Here is a 14,872-nt window from a genome sequence, read left to right on the forward strand (position 1 = left end):
AAAAGACAGCTCAAAAATGCAACAAACTATCTACAATGGCCAGTGCTGAAAATTGAACCCAGTTGAACCTCATGAACATGCAGAAATCATACTGATTTCAAAGGGATTTAGTAAAATATAATAAACTATATAATTGACTATAACAAAATAGTAGATACTACTAGAAAACTTCACATAATTCTGCACAGTGCCAAGTTCAGTGAAGTAAATGAGTCTGTATACTCCGAGTCAACAGTTACTTTTTTCCTCAGTGTTAATCCTTTTTTTAATACGTTGTACTTCAGCAGCTACTTCACTTTTTGCGCTCATTTCAAGATGTCCTAAAACAGTCATTAAAACTCTACTCTTACCTTTATTTCCCACGTGCAACATGTAGTAATAACAGTGTATAGCACCTATTTTTTCAAGTAAATGTCTTTTCTCCCTTAAAATCCAGGCTTTATACATGCAAAACAAAAATAAAAATAATTTTTTTTTTTTTTTTTTTTTTTTTACAGAGAGACACACTTTGAGGTAGAGATTAATCATGAAGCAAAAGATTAATTCCCAGCTGCTTGGCAACCATCTGGACATTCTACTGGTTAAAACACTAGTTTGAATTGCTAACCTACCTCTTTGATCTTTCTCAATGTCTCCAGCACATATGTGCAATAATTAAAGACATAGTTCACAAACTATTGCAAAAAAAATAAATAAATAACTGTACATGTACGGATATATCTCCATGACCAGACCAATTAGCATCAGGAATTATAAATCACAAGTCAGTTTATGAAAACATGTCTCATCCTGACATACACTGTATGTCTCACACCAGTCTAGCAATAAAATGAGGTTTGGGGTTTATTGCATTACATTCTGAAGAGTTATCAAAGCAAGACAGGATGTGTTTTCCTCACACGGAAGACAATGGACAACTTGCACATGTTCTTAGGAACAGGACATTAATCAGCCAGGAATCATGTTCACAGAAGTTCATGTTTAAGAACGCAGCAATCTTGACTAACAGATCACTATTCAGAGTGATTACTCGGCGGTGAGAATCAGTTTACAACTTAATTCTCAATATAAATCAGACACTGCCTCCAAAATAGACATCAGGTTTGCGGATAAAAGGAGAAAATTCAAATGAACCGGAGAATATTCGAAGTCACAATACACACTGCTTGGAATATTTTTAAGGGGAATAACCCAGTATTTTCAGAACCAAGGTGTCATGAGAAAAAAGTTACGGAAAAGTGGAAATCAAGATGAAAGCAATAATTATGTTACATCTGCCTTTTGGCATTTTCTTGCCCCTTCTTACAGGCCACACTTGTGTGAACAGAATTCAGCACACATTCTTACATTTTAACAAGAATATTCCCCCGAATTAAAAACCTTAACAGTTTTCACCCCTTGGAAAACTGCAAGACGTTTACGAATAGAAGTATGACTTGGACAGTTCTGAATGAACACGACGACAAAAGAAGGCGAACAGTGAAGGAAGAGAAGTGGAAGCAAAGAACAGAGGGATTAGGAAAAAAAAAATTCCAACACGCGAAGCTTCAGTTATTGTAAGATTGCCGTTTTGGGCCCACCTACAGATGCCTTTGCAACTCAAACGCTTTCAGAAAGTCCATTGAAAACACTCTCCTGCCATTATCAGTAAATAGCTCTGAGCTTAAAAAGCGTAACCAGCATCACCAGCCCCATTTCACGGCTAAGCAGGTTCCCCCAGCTGTATTCAGCTCTCCCAATACCATACACATATGTATCTAGATCCATCTACCAAGTAGATTTAAAACCTAGAGACATAGATACACATAAGCACGTACTTTTATTTCATTATAATATACAAGAGAACAATATTGATATATTTTGTTACCATTCTTGGAAGATATGAACAAAATACCTATTTTCAATGAGGAAAAAAATACCAAATCAATGATGTAGCTAAAAGCACAATAATGTTAATTTTACATTGGTAAAAGCTCAGTTTAAAAGAACTCTTGTAATTAGAATACTGTCTCCATATGAGTTTTATTTATTGCTTTTAATTTGGCATGCATTGAATGTTTAATTCATTTATTTAAATACTTTGCTATAGAACAGAGCAGTTAAGAGCAGGAAATCAAAACCAAAAGGACAATGCTCACTGATCATCATCTCCCCCTAACTGCAGGGACACAGATTTTCATCTTCAAGCGTTCTTTCCCCCGCCACCCCTAAAACCCCATCTCTTTTCTATAACACTAGCAAGTGTTATCCACTCTCTCTCCCAAATTCTACAGCTTCCTTTCCCCCCTGCATTCTTTCTTCTACATTCTATGTATGGTCCCTTTTGGGGAAAATCTATACCACAGCCCTTATGCAACTCTCTCCATTTCAAGTTATAATCTCTTGCCAGATAAGCAAGCGGCACAGTAAATCTGCTGCTTTCAACACTTTAAATTCAGAACACTTTTATCCAGACCAAGACTAACTAGAACATCATCACTGCAGCACGTTGATTTTATCTGAATGTAAATATATTACTAGATCCCAAAACACTTTTGGTGCAGTAAAACTATAGACATGGCTTGATGAGCTTTATAAATAAAATCTGTGTTGTGCAACAAATGGGAGTGCTCATTCACAAAAAAAAAAGGGATAAAACCATAAATAACTATTATAAAGGTTCTAAATAGTTTTTTTTTTAAAAAAAAAAAAGGCTGTATCTTAAACTTATAATTCTTGAACACAAGAAAACCCACAACTCTCTTCCTTGTCATTTTACTTCTGGTCATCAATCCATGAAAATGCATTTTCAGGGGAAAAAGATGGGGTTTTTCCCCCATTCTCTACACTCCAAGTTATCTTCCACTACCCAGCTGATCTCTGCTTTTCCCTGGGCATGTACTCTCTCTTCCTCTGTCCTCATTCCACATGACATATTGGTGGAAATTATCCTGCAGATATTCTCTATCCTCTTAAACGTTCACCCATTGCTCTCCCCAGAGGTACTCCTCCCTCCAGTTGCACTGCCCTAACCACTGATTGTAGGAAAGACAAACCATTTCTGCCAGACTGCTTTAGTTTACCAGAGGCTGGAAAAGCACTCGTGTCCCCATGTCCAAAGACTTTATCAATGGATTTCCAACAGTCCAAACAGAAACGTAACAGAAGCACAGTGATAAAGTCAACAAAAACACTGGAGACACTTGATGTTCTCAGCTAACCCAGACAGATGAAGCTCCATAACACAGTTATTGCACAAAGCATCGAGCTTGCCAGTTTGCCTAAAAAAAATGTGTAAGATTTGGCATAAGGTTCAATTAAAATTCACTCCTGGTGTTAATTATAACCGTCAATTTAAAAGAATAAAAAGAGAATATCATTTCCAATATTCTTGCCTCAGATTTGTTGAGGTTTCATTTGCTGAGTCTAGACAAATAAATATATTTGCTTACAGAAATAAAACAGAAGGAAACTGAGAAAAATGCTAAGAAAAACTAACAAAATAAAACTCTAGAAATAGATCTTCTTTAAAGAAACACCAGAACGTCTTTAAAGGATACATCAGTTTAACCAGTAGTTTGAGAAAGGTTAACAAAACAACATATTTTATTAACATAGCAAAATTGGGGCTTTAATTCCAGAAGAATTCCAAATTCATATCTTAGCGGTGCAGTAAGTTCTGTTTTTGTCAAAAATCACATATAAGAGCTTTTTCTTTCCCCCTTCTCTGCTCCATGGAGCGCTGGGTGGCACTCGGGATGACCGAAGGTGAAGTTCAAAGGGACGCTTTTCCCTATTTATCACGGTAAGCCAGTCGTGCCATCTGTTCTGTTTTGCTGGACTGCTGAAAACCAATACATTCCTGTTTTGTTGCATCTTCCTTGTTTGAACCCATGATTTTTTGGTAATGACAGTTTCCCAAATGGTCTAATCCATGTCAGAAGTATTTGGGGAAAATATGACTAAAAACCACTGCCTGATGATACTCACATTTTCATAAATCTGTGATGTGGTTGTCATTGAAAATGGCCATGTGTTTAGCATTAGAGTCAAAACAGGTGCAGGAATGGTTTATGAACAAAGGTCCAAAGGTTAAAAGCAAAAAACCACAGTTATCCTATTTTATGTTCTCCTGTTCTACTACAAAGAGGTTGAAAATAGTTAAAGGTTTACCAAAACTCTTCTGCACTGCACTATTTTTCTGCTAATACATTTACACTGCAGAAATGAAAAGGCTTTATTCCTAATTAAGCTTCACAAACAAAATAAGATGAAAACACATTTAAGTTTTCTACTTAATAGCACACACATGGTGATTGTGAAATACTGTCTATAACCTTTCCAGTTTGAACTAGCCCACAGTCGAGTATCATTAGCAAAAAGTTCTGGATTTTTAGTGTGTGGTTTAGAGGATTTTTCCACTGAACTAGGGAAGCATTTGCTGAGTATGTTATGCAGCTACTTGGCATACATTCTTGTTTATTTAATTTGAAAATATTATTTAAATGACAACATTGTGCTTTCAATTTATTTATTTTTTGGTCTATTTTCACATCTTAGGAAACTTTGCCTTGCCTCACCCTGAGGCAATGGTGGTTTGAATATTGTCAATACAAAAGAACAGTCAATATTGGACTAGAGCAGAGAAAGTGAAAGGTGCATGTGTTGTGCAACTGCCACATCAAGGTGCATGTTTACGCATCAAATTACACTGCCAGCTATCAACATAAAGGAGACTTTCATATCCATTACTTCATTAACGATGGAAGTATCTGCAAACCAAATCTGCCCTCCCCTGTGTCTCAGTTAAAGATGTCTTCTGAACTGTCCCTGAAAGTAAATTTGGAATAGTTCTAACTCATAAGCGTCCTTACAACATACCATGTCAAAGGAGAGATGATTTCAGGGTTGGCAGATGACGCCCCTTCCCTCCAACTCATACAATTTTGGAGTCCTATGAAGTCCTAAGTACTGTGGATAGCTAGGGAACTCTGTACATATGCCTTGATTTTCCAAGAGCATATGGCTGAAAATAGAAAATTTGAAGGGCAAAGAAGAGTGTTGGGATTTTGTTGTGGTTTTTTTTTTAATCTTTTTTCCTAACACATTTAATTCCCTTTCCTGAAGTCTGGTCCACCAGACTGTTGATTCACTGATTTTCAAAAAAAAAAAACCCAAAACAACAACACACCAAAAAAAACCCTCACAAACAACCAAACAGAATGAAGAATCTGAAATATCTAAGTGCTAAACATAGTATATTTGAATTTTATCTCATGGCTGATGTTTTAAATTAACTGAGTAGCTCATGACAAAAATATTGTAAGTATACAACTTCCTCAAACTACAAAAAAGGTAAAAACGACCACAAAACTTTATTTTTGTCCACTTTCAAAACAAAACAACACGGTATGTGAGAATTAGATAGGCAAGCTTTGGCAGTAATCTCACCAACTAACAATGTTCAAAACAAATAATACGAAACCCCACATGATTAAGAAAGGATTGGCACTAGATGAGGCAAATATAGAAATAACACAGGTCCTAATAGAAATAAGGTCTAGATCTGCAGATTTTTGAAGCTGTATAGAAAGTAAACAAAAATCCTCACTACATTAAGGGTTTCATTGCTTCTGCTAAAAGGTAGTCTGGAGGATTCCTAGAATTCAAACTCTTCTACACTACAAATTCCTTCAAAGGAACAGTAAATGTGTTCAGAAAGTCTTTTTAATTCCCTAAGTAATTGGGAAATACATTAAGTATTTAATGAAAAGCCCTGTCACTTCAGCAAAAATCTCTTACATGAGATTTTCTGCTATAAAAAACCTGCTTTGTGAAAATCCAATTTTCAAAGAAAATGCTCTAACTTACTAATTTGGTTGTAATTTTCTTTCTCTAAAAAGACTAAAAAGAATCTTACCTCTTTTTCATGCATTCGAAATAGCACCTGTTCATCACGAAAAGTGCTGCTTTTTCCTAGGTCAATTTTGGGTGTCATCTATTGAATGAGAGAAAGTTCAAAACAACTTTTTAAGTTCAAAGCAGGAACTCCAAGTAAAATCAATCCTAATCAGAAATGAAAAATATTAAGGATGTTTGTTTGCCCTTATAAAATATCAAGGGAATACAAATACCTACCAAAGACACTGGCATTGGTTTTTCCCGCAAATATCTTGGATTTTCTAACTGAAAAACAAGTTAGAGAAAAAGTAATCATGTCAGCAGTGCCTTATTTTTTCTTACAAACAGTAAGAAACATCTCTAAATATCCAAAAGAGGTTGCAATGACAACTTTGGGTGCATACTTCGAGAGGCAATCTGTATGAGTGAGGGTGCACTTGACGCAGTAACTGGTCACCCAAAAGAACAGCAAGAAAACAGATTCAAGCACCCTCTGGATGTACACACCAGGTTCAAGAACTGCTTTCCACTACAGAATTTTATTAACTACAAACTTCAAATCATCAACATAGCACTGTCTCTAGATACATGGCTGTAACCTAGAAGTAACACGCTAATTTTCTGGTGCATAATTCTTTTTTCTTTAGAACATTTTGATGATCCTTAAGAAAAGCACTCATCAGAAAGCAAAGGTCCAATACCATGCTGCCATCTTTTAGGGTTATAGAAAATCTTCGGAAGAGATTTTGTTGGACATGACCTACTCAGCAAGTTTCTCCTTTCAAGTGTCTCCTAATGCAAATAGAGAAAAAAATTGCACTTTTTTTCCCCAAAACCTTGTGGTTGTATAAATTCCATCAATGCACGTTTTAAAATAATTTGGCAGCTAAATACACTGCTTATACAAAAGATTTCCAACTTTACTGGATAAACTTTCATTTATATCAGTGTAAAGCGAGAATAAATTTACAGATTACAATTATTTTAATCTAGTGTTCTCGAAAAATTGCAGTTGATTGCATTGAAACTATATCCACATATGTAAGTCAGAGACAAAACATAAGGAAATAATTCATTAAGAGCATTGTATAATTAAAGCAGCTCTTGTAATCACTATTTTTAAGAATCGAATACAAAACATTGTTCACAACCCACTTCCTCTATCAGACAGCTATATCTTTTTAATTTTCTCAGAAGATGAGGCTCAAACATCCCATCACAGAGAACGTGTAACACCCAGGAAAAGCTTTCAAGGGTATAATCTTGTAAAATGGGGCAGTGAGATTTGGAAAACAAATGTGATTGCAATACACATCTTACAACATTGAGACTTTTTCCCCCCCCTGAAAAGATTAGATTGATCTGTGAGGCACATATCAAATGCTTGCTTTCTCTCTAGTATTATTAAATTTGTCTGTTGAATTTATCAGTGAAAAAGTGGGTTAATCCCTCTAAAATTTCAATTTGATACAGTATTATTCATTTCCTGTCCTAAAATGTTACATATGTAGGATTTCTATATGCTGTTGAAGAGTCATCAGATTTCACCCAGAAGTAGTTGTAGATATTAGCAGGTTTAACACATACATTCAAACTCAATAGTGTTATTTAGTATTTTAATACCCTAGCTGAAAGTTTATAAAAATAACAAATAACGTATTTCTCCGTATTGTCAATGAGTTTACTAAAACAGAAACATTAAACTTTCTTTCATATAAAGCACCCTGGGTTGTTTTATTCTGAGATTTTTTTTGGAGTCTTTTTCTTTTTTTCTTTAATATATCACAATGATTGGCATGTAAAAAATACAGACAGACACTAGTGAACACCATATGCACCTATCGCAAAAAGAAATTAAGAATTTCATACAGAGGAGAATGGTGAGGACAGGAATACAAGAGTGAGAACATCGTGGGGCATTAACCACAGAAGGTAGATAAAGAGGGGAGGGAGGGGAAGGCAGGGAATCAAGAGAGGAGGAAATAAACAGTACAGAAATTCTACATCAGGAAAATTCAGGAGGATTTTCTTTGTCCTACGCGTTTGTAGCTGCAATAGTATTTTCCATCTAAAACGCTCTAATTTTACTAGCATTATACTCTTCCTCCTAGCTCATTTCACCTACATGCCCATCTGCCCCACACACCTAATCATCGCCTATACACATACTGAGGACTGAAGGTGGTTTGCCAAAAGTTCAAGGTAGACCCCTGATGTGGCTCCCTAGAAAACTGAGCAGCAGGCAGCATTGAAAGCCTTCACCGACAGCTGGTGGAATTTTCAGAAGGCTAAGGCTGCACAACCAAATTTCAAAGGCTTAATTATTCCCCAAAAGTGCGCTCTCCTATGCAAAATGAATACAATCACTTTACTTTTGCTTTTTTAAAGCTAAAAATTATTGTGACTATTTACAGTTAATTCAAATACTTTATCTGACCATGAAATTACACTGTTTACAGTCTTCATTTCAAAACCGATCTAAAAAGCTAAGGTATATCCTACTTGTTTGTGAGAAAGAAGGAAAATGTGTCTCTAATACTGCGTATGGCCTAAGTCTTGCATTTTTTGATTTTGTAACAGGAGCCATATGTGCTTTGAAGTTAAATGTTCCCACTTTGTTACTTGTTGTGGATTATATCCACTTAAACTGATCTGTAAACATTTAATGTCTCCACATTCATTCTTTTCATGCTGGCCTTCTGCAAAACTTCTTGTTCTCAAAACTACACCACATTAAAGAGGGAATATCACAATAAAGAATGCCCAAAAAAGAAAAAAAGCTTGTATTTATGAGAAACATGCAAATTTAAAAATAATAAGCAAAAGGTCAAAGACAAACCAAAATACATATGTATGAAACTGAAGGGCTGCCATGAGAAGAACAGTAAATCACATGCTTTTTTAAGAGCATGAACCAAATAAATGTCAACATGAAAGACATCTTTATTTGAACTGGAATTGAACTCTAATTTGTAAATATCACTTCTTCACAAAAATGGCATTTTGAATTTCTTTGTAGAAAAGATTTTGGATTCTCCTGTTCTATTAGGCAGTCAAACAGGCAACAAATCATGTTTCAATTTGTGAGGACTGGCACAGCCACCTTCTAGTACTTGAGACATAAACCAGACTTGGGAGAGCTTTGGATGATCAGGTCCCCTTTAAGAGATCCCCATTACTTAACAGAAATCATCTACTTTATAAAAATTTTCTTTTCAATTGAAAAATGTATGGCAGAAATCTGCATAAAGACACAGATTCCAAAACTGAATTTGAGGTAAATTAGCCATAAATTTTAGCATTTTCTATTTCTATAAAGAGCACATGAACATTTCTATAGTATGCAATTTTAAAGCTACCAAGGCAAGCCATGAGTGAAGCACTGATAGGAGAAGTAACCAGAGCTGAACTGGTTTCCCCCAAAAGCAGAACAGTGCAGAAAAAGCATAACTTTGAGCACTAAGTACTTCCACAAGGCTCATCTCCAGCACATTAACAATTTTCCAGCCCTTGCCCTGAAAACAGCGTACAGGCTCGGGATCTGTCATAGTTCAGAAACTTATACCAAAGCTTCTGCTCTTTTGACACAGTAAATACCACAACGATGACAACGTCAATGTTGTGCTTTCATTCTACCCCCTCCAAAGTCACATTTTGTTCTTTGGAAGATGTTTATCAAAGTAGACTGATCTTCAACAATGCAGAACTGTAGCTTATTACAGTTCAGCAACACAGTCAGAAGGTATGTTGTATATATAGGCTCAGGAAAAAAAAAACACCACATTTGGATCAGTAGCCTTGTTGCAAATTCCCCCTTAAGCTTCTTCAAAGACAAACTGTGATTGTTTTCAAAACAAGGATGGAAAAAAACACACATGAAAGAGTTAAGAACACTTAGGATTTTGAAACGGTAAACAACTAAACTGAACCTTGCCCTAAGTTCTTACTTTAATCCAGCAAACCCAGCCAGCCAGCATGTTCCCTACAGAAATAACTGCTGAGTAGCTTCAGGAAATTTGAGTAAGGACATTCTTATCTAACATCATAATTCGCAGGGAAGTTCACTTTAATGCTGCTTCTGCAGTCTTAGTGGAAGGACATTAAAGCACATGAAGATTGTTTGTCAGCATGGAAGTTGAATTTGTTTTTTGAAGTCACAACACCACTTGGAGTTCACTGTGGGAAAGTTTTTACAGTGTTGCTGCCCTCCAACACCACAACATATACAGTAGGTATGTTTATAGTAAGCAGACAGACTAAGAAACCAAACAAAAGATAATCAAATGGTTTGTACAGAAATGGTTGAGCTTAACTAGACTGGAAAGACACATGCAGATGTGAGCCAAGTACACAAAACAGGCATAACACACACTGCTGCTGTAGCCACCCAAGAATTCTCTATGCTTGCATCTGTTTTAACCCTGTGTTAAATATAATTTCTCCAAGAAAGGAGAACGAAATGCAAGTCACTGACCGCAGAATTTATTTGGTCCAAGTCCTCTCAAATTTTTATTAGGCAGTAACATATCGCACGACAAATTCTTCTGGGCAAGACCTGAGTGTTCAGGTTCTTCATACTGAAGATCCCACAACACTTCTGGGAAAAGCCAAAGAGTTAACTCTTGTCCCAGCTGAATTCCAAGGATGAAAAATTATGTTCTCCCTGATTAAAAACCTCTTTGCTGTTTCCCCACGGTACAATCTCTTTGTATGCTTTTGACCTAAAATGAAGTCCTGAATTTCCTGGGATGTTTAAAAGAGTTGCTTTGTCACACCTAAAATTGGCTACAATTCAGTGACAAGAGAAACTGAATCAGAATCATCACAAAAGAATAGAAAGAGGGATAGATCAAGTAAGAACATGCAGGAGTTCAATTCATTGTTTTTCCTTCATATAACTTAAATTTTCTATTCAAAAATTATGTTTGTCTACAATCTAAAAAAGCTTAACAACTGCAAGTGGAAAAGAAGAAAAGAAAAAAATATGCGAGTTTAATTCTATTATCCAGTAAGCTTCTTTTCCTGACACTAGATATATTTCACAATATTTAATTATTTTTGAGACATAACTAAACAGAAGGTGAGGCTCTCCCATTTATGAAGTGTACTAAATTTCCAACAACATGTAGAAGTTTATTGACAGCTGTTAATAAAATAAGATAGCTGAGGGATTTTTATTAGATTCTAAGACAGCTGAAGAATAACAAAGAAAGTCCAAAGTACCATTACCAAAGAGTACTTGCACTTGTCTAAACTCCTGGCTCTGAAACTTTTCCCTTCAAATAGCAATACAAAAGGATTTCTTCTTTTCTACATTGTAAATGAAGCTTCAAGGCATGAACACTTAATAAAGGAGAGTCCCCACATTACTTTAGAAAGGCTAACAAAAAATTATGGGTTTATAATGTATTTATAATTAGCTTATATTAGTATTCCATATATGAAAGGTAGATTTATCACAATCAAAACTCAACTCTTTTTTTTTAAACATTTACCCATGACTAGAATCTAAAAAACTTGAACAATAAAATGTTTGACAGAGATAATCAGGAATGCTGCAAGGCAAATGGAAAAATTCTTTTATTACTCATGAGAAGCAACAGTAGCAGCAAAGTAATGCAACAGTCTTACTTCTCGTGTAGAAAATGTTATTACTACTACTAAAAATATCTGAAGCCTCCATATTACAGCCTATTAAGCTTTGACCTCTCTGCTTAGAAGAGAAATCATAAAATTATTTCCCAAAACTTTTCACAATATTAATAAAAAAAATAATCTCAGCCACTGATGTAAGCATACCATAAAAAGTGAAAACATATTCAATATGTGACCTTAGAAATACCTGACCTTTGTAGAGGAGGAAATTTAGAATGTATTAAAGAAGCAGATGCCCAAAAGATAATGATAAAAATAAATTAACAGTTCATAACTGGTCATCATAATCCACACAAGCCTATCCTGGAACATTGAAGGCTTAGCAGCAACTCACAGCTGGAAGAAGTTAAGCTTTTCTCACCTTTATGTGGAGCACCTATCTAGATATTTGCAGATTCTTGAATAAAACCATATTCTCCATATATACCTGCTTGAAATTAGAAAAGCTTCCTAAAATGTCAAAGATTCTCACTGAGAAAAATCCTTGTATAAGGACTTGTCCAAAATTCCTAGAATCAGCCCTGTCCCCATCATTGCAAGGAAAACGTACAGAAGCACATGTTCTTTGCCAGACTAGCAACTTTGATTCACCAGTTATTCCTTGACACACAAGTGGAAAAAAAAAAAAAAATAAAAAAAGGAAATTTTGAAAACATTTGAAAAGCTTTTTAAAAACAAATGTTCTTTCTACTAGGCAGCTCAAAGCCAAAGCCATTCTGTATTTCCTTTCCTAACTTTCCTCCACTGCTGAAGTATTGTTTTGGGTCAAGGGTCTCTGTATCTGAGGTGGGATCGCTTGTAAATTAAGTCTCTCAAACAGTCTGCAAATGTGGTTAGCAATTAAAAGACAGGTGGATGCTCCTATGGCAATGTAAATGCTTACAAATAACAGCAGGCACATCTTACACTCAAACCTTACAGATTCTGAAATGCTGTCAGCATTTAGTAAGCACTTTTTTCATTTTTAATAATTACATATTCTTTTTTAAGTATGAAACTCCATTTAAAACTTCCTGACCCTTTAAGAACCCACTGGAGGTTGTGATTCCTAGCAGGGAGACACAGTTCGACAGCAACCACTTACAGACCTCTCTTCTACAACCTCAAATCCTCTTTGTCAGGTAACTCCCAACAAGTCTTATCAGGCAAAGTTTCTCACTAGATACTTGTTTAATTACCATCCCTGGAGAGGAAACTCAAAAAAAAATGATTTATGTGTCACAGTAGCCAATTTGTTATCCAAGTGAGCTCCCATATCAGTGGAGGATCATTACAGTTTAATAACCATCCATTATCAACACAACATGATTGCAAACTGGAATTTCAATTAGAAAAAGAAATAAAAAACAAATAAAGAGATAAGCAAGCAGGCAGATCAACACTGATATAAAAATGCTGGATATAAAGAGATTCCTTGTCAGCATCAATTGGAACAATTTGTAAAATGGCCATGAGCAAGTTTCCCCCTGCTGCTTTAGCAGCTTTAAAAGCTCAAGGTATCACAACTATCTGTTCACATAATCCAGGTATTTATACAGCCCAAATACCCAAAATCTGCAAGTGAGTGCTTGCACATTTGTTTCAGACACCTGCACAGCACTTTCACAAACTGGAGTTGACTGTATTGGAAAGCTCTCTGGAGATCCACTCTTCCCACTTCATAAACCAACAATTCTTAAAAAAATATATTTGTCTAAGTCTGGAAATTGTTCTTGTATTACTGTGTAAAAGACAAGGAGCTCCAAGGAGCAATACCATACACTCAGACTAATATTTTCACTAATCTCCACTTTCAGTTTGAGGAAAGCAGTCAGGCAGCTCCTGGATTGTCTCAAGGTCAGGACTTCTCTCTCTCTCCAAAGTAGAGCAAGAAAGCAATTTGCATTTAGAATGCTAACAGGCACCAAAACAGCGAGAAACACCAAGGAGGACACAAAAAAGTTAACATTCTCTCTTGTAATTTATGTTTTTACTGAAGAGAATTTCACCATCAATGCACATGGAGCGTAATAGCCAAGATTTTTAAATGCTGCTATATCCCTCTGGGCTGACAACAGTGTAGGAAGAATAAGGATTATTTGGTAACTGATTATGATTAAATTGACAACATGAAAATACATGACTATTTTTAAAAAAAAACACAGCTGAAGTAGTTCATTAGAAACTAGCTCTCATCCCTCCTAACTTCAGCTGCCCTCTCCCAGTGAGCTTCCAACCTGTGAGAATAAGCAGAAAACGCGAAAGAAAAAAAAAAACAAACACCCCTCTATTAAAATAAAAGTTATTTTAAAAAAATTAAAAGCTTATGAGAATATCAATCCTAATCAAATAGGTTAAAGATTTGGTGGTACAGGAGAAAGGGTTAAAAAAAGACAACATAAAAGAAGAAATACAGTGGAATAGAGCTACAGAGAAAAGGAACCTCATTAGGACCTTAGAATTATCATGGACTAATACCACGGAAAACAGAACCAAGGGAATAAAGTCTTATTATAACAGTAGCCTTAAAATAAAATTTAAATTCATCTAATATGTCTAGGACCAAAACATTTGATTAACTGCTCAGGAACAACACATAGATCAAGCCCCACGTTATTAAATTCGACAAGTAAACATCAAGAAACATTAACACAGATTCATATCAATCTTGGCTAGTAATTTTTTCACCTCTCTTTATAAAAATATATTTACTCCCTCACTATATTTACACCAGCCCAAAAATACAGAGAATGTGTTCAAATCCTAAGAAAAGATGATAGCTTGAAAATAGATTCAGTTTTACAGAAGTGTTTGCAAAAGTGGTTTAGAGTCTATAAAAAAATATTCTTAATATAGATTAAAGTCATCCTAGCTGTAAACATGGAAAGCTTTGGGGAGATATCTTCTACAGTTTTCCTGAGATCCAATAAATACTACCTCTGAAGTTGTCGAGCTGTCCAAGGAAGAACTCCTCCTTATTCCATCCCCACAGTAGATTCTCTTTCAGATACTTTAGGTTTGATATATCAAAGTCAGGACAAATCTCAGCATTGCAGCAAAAGTGTCAGATTCACAAACACCTTCTAAAGTCAAGGCTACACAAGAACATAGGCCAGAGTACTGCAGAAGCTTCCAGAAAGGTAGATTCTTTCCTCAGCAAAGCAAATTTGTAAAGACACACTATTCTTTCCATGAGGAAGAGCCAAAGAGCTGGTCTAAAGATTCTGATTATTAAAAGGGAAGGAAAGAGGTTAAACACACTGAAAAGCCTCTTGAACACTTTCAAAAGGAGGCAAACTGTGGAAAAAAAAAAAGTTGAGTTGTCTTAATGGCTTGCAAACTCTGTGTTCCTTAAAAA

General features: G+C 35.5%; 1 protein-coding gene across 1 annotated transcript in view; it reads right to left on the minus strand.

The window, feature by feature from the left end:
• Positions 1-14,872, minus strand: part of CEP112 (centrosomal protein 112) — a 167,190-nt gene that overhangs the window by 140,698 nt on the left and 11,620 nt on the right. The window contains exons 7-8 of the mRNA XM_086624318.1: positions 6,118-6,165; positions 5,900-5,977 (exon numbers count right to left, since the gene is read on the minus strand). Coding sequence (XP_086480444.1) covers positions 5,900-5,977; positions 6,118-6,165 — 126 coding nt within the window. The remainder of the gene's footprint in view (positions 1-5,899; positions 5,978-6,117; positions 6,166-14,872) is intronic.

This window comes from Tauraco erythrolophus, chromosome 20 (genome assembly GCF_009769465.1).
Source record: "Tauraco erythrolophus isolate bTauEry1 chromosome 20, bTauEry1.pri, whole genome shotgun sequence".
In the NCBI taxonomy this organism is placed as follows: domain Eukaryota; kingdom Metazoa; phylum Chordata; class Aves; order Musophagiformes; family Musophagidae; genus Tauraco; species Tauraco erythrolophus.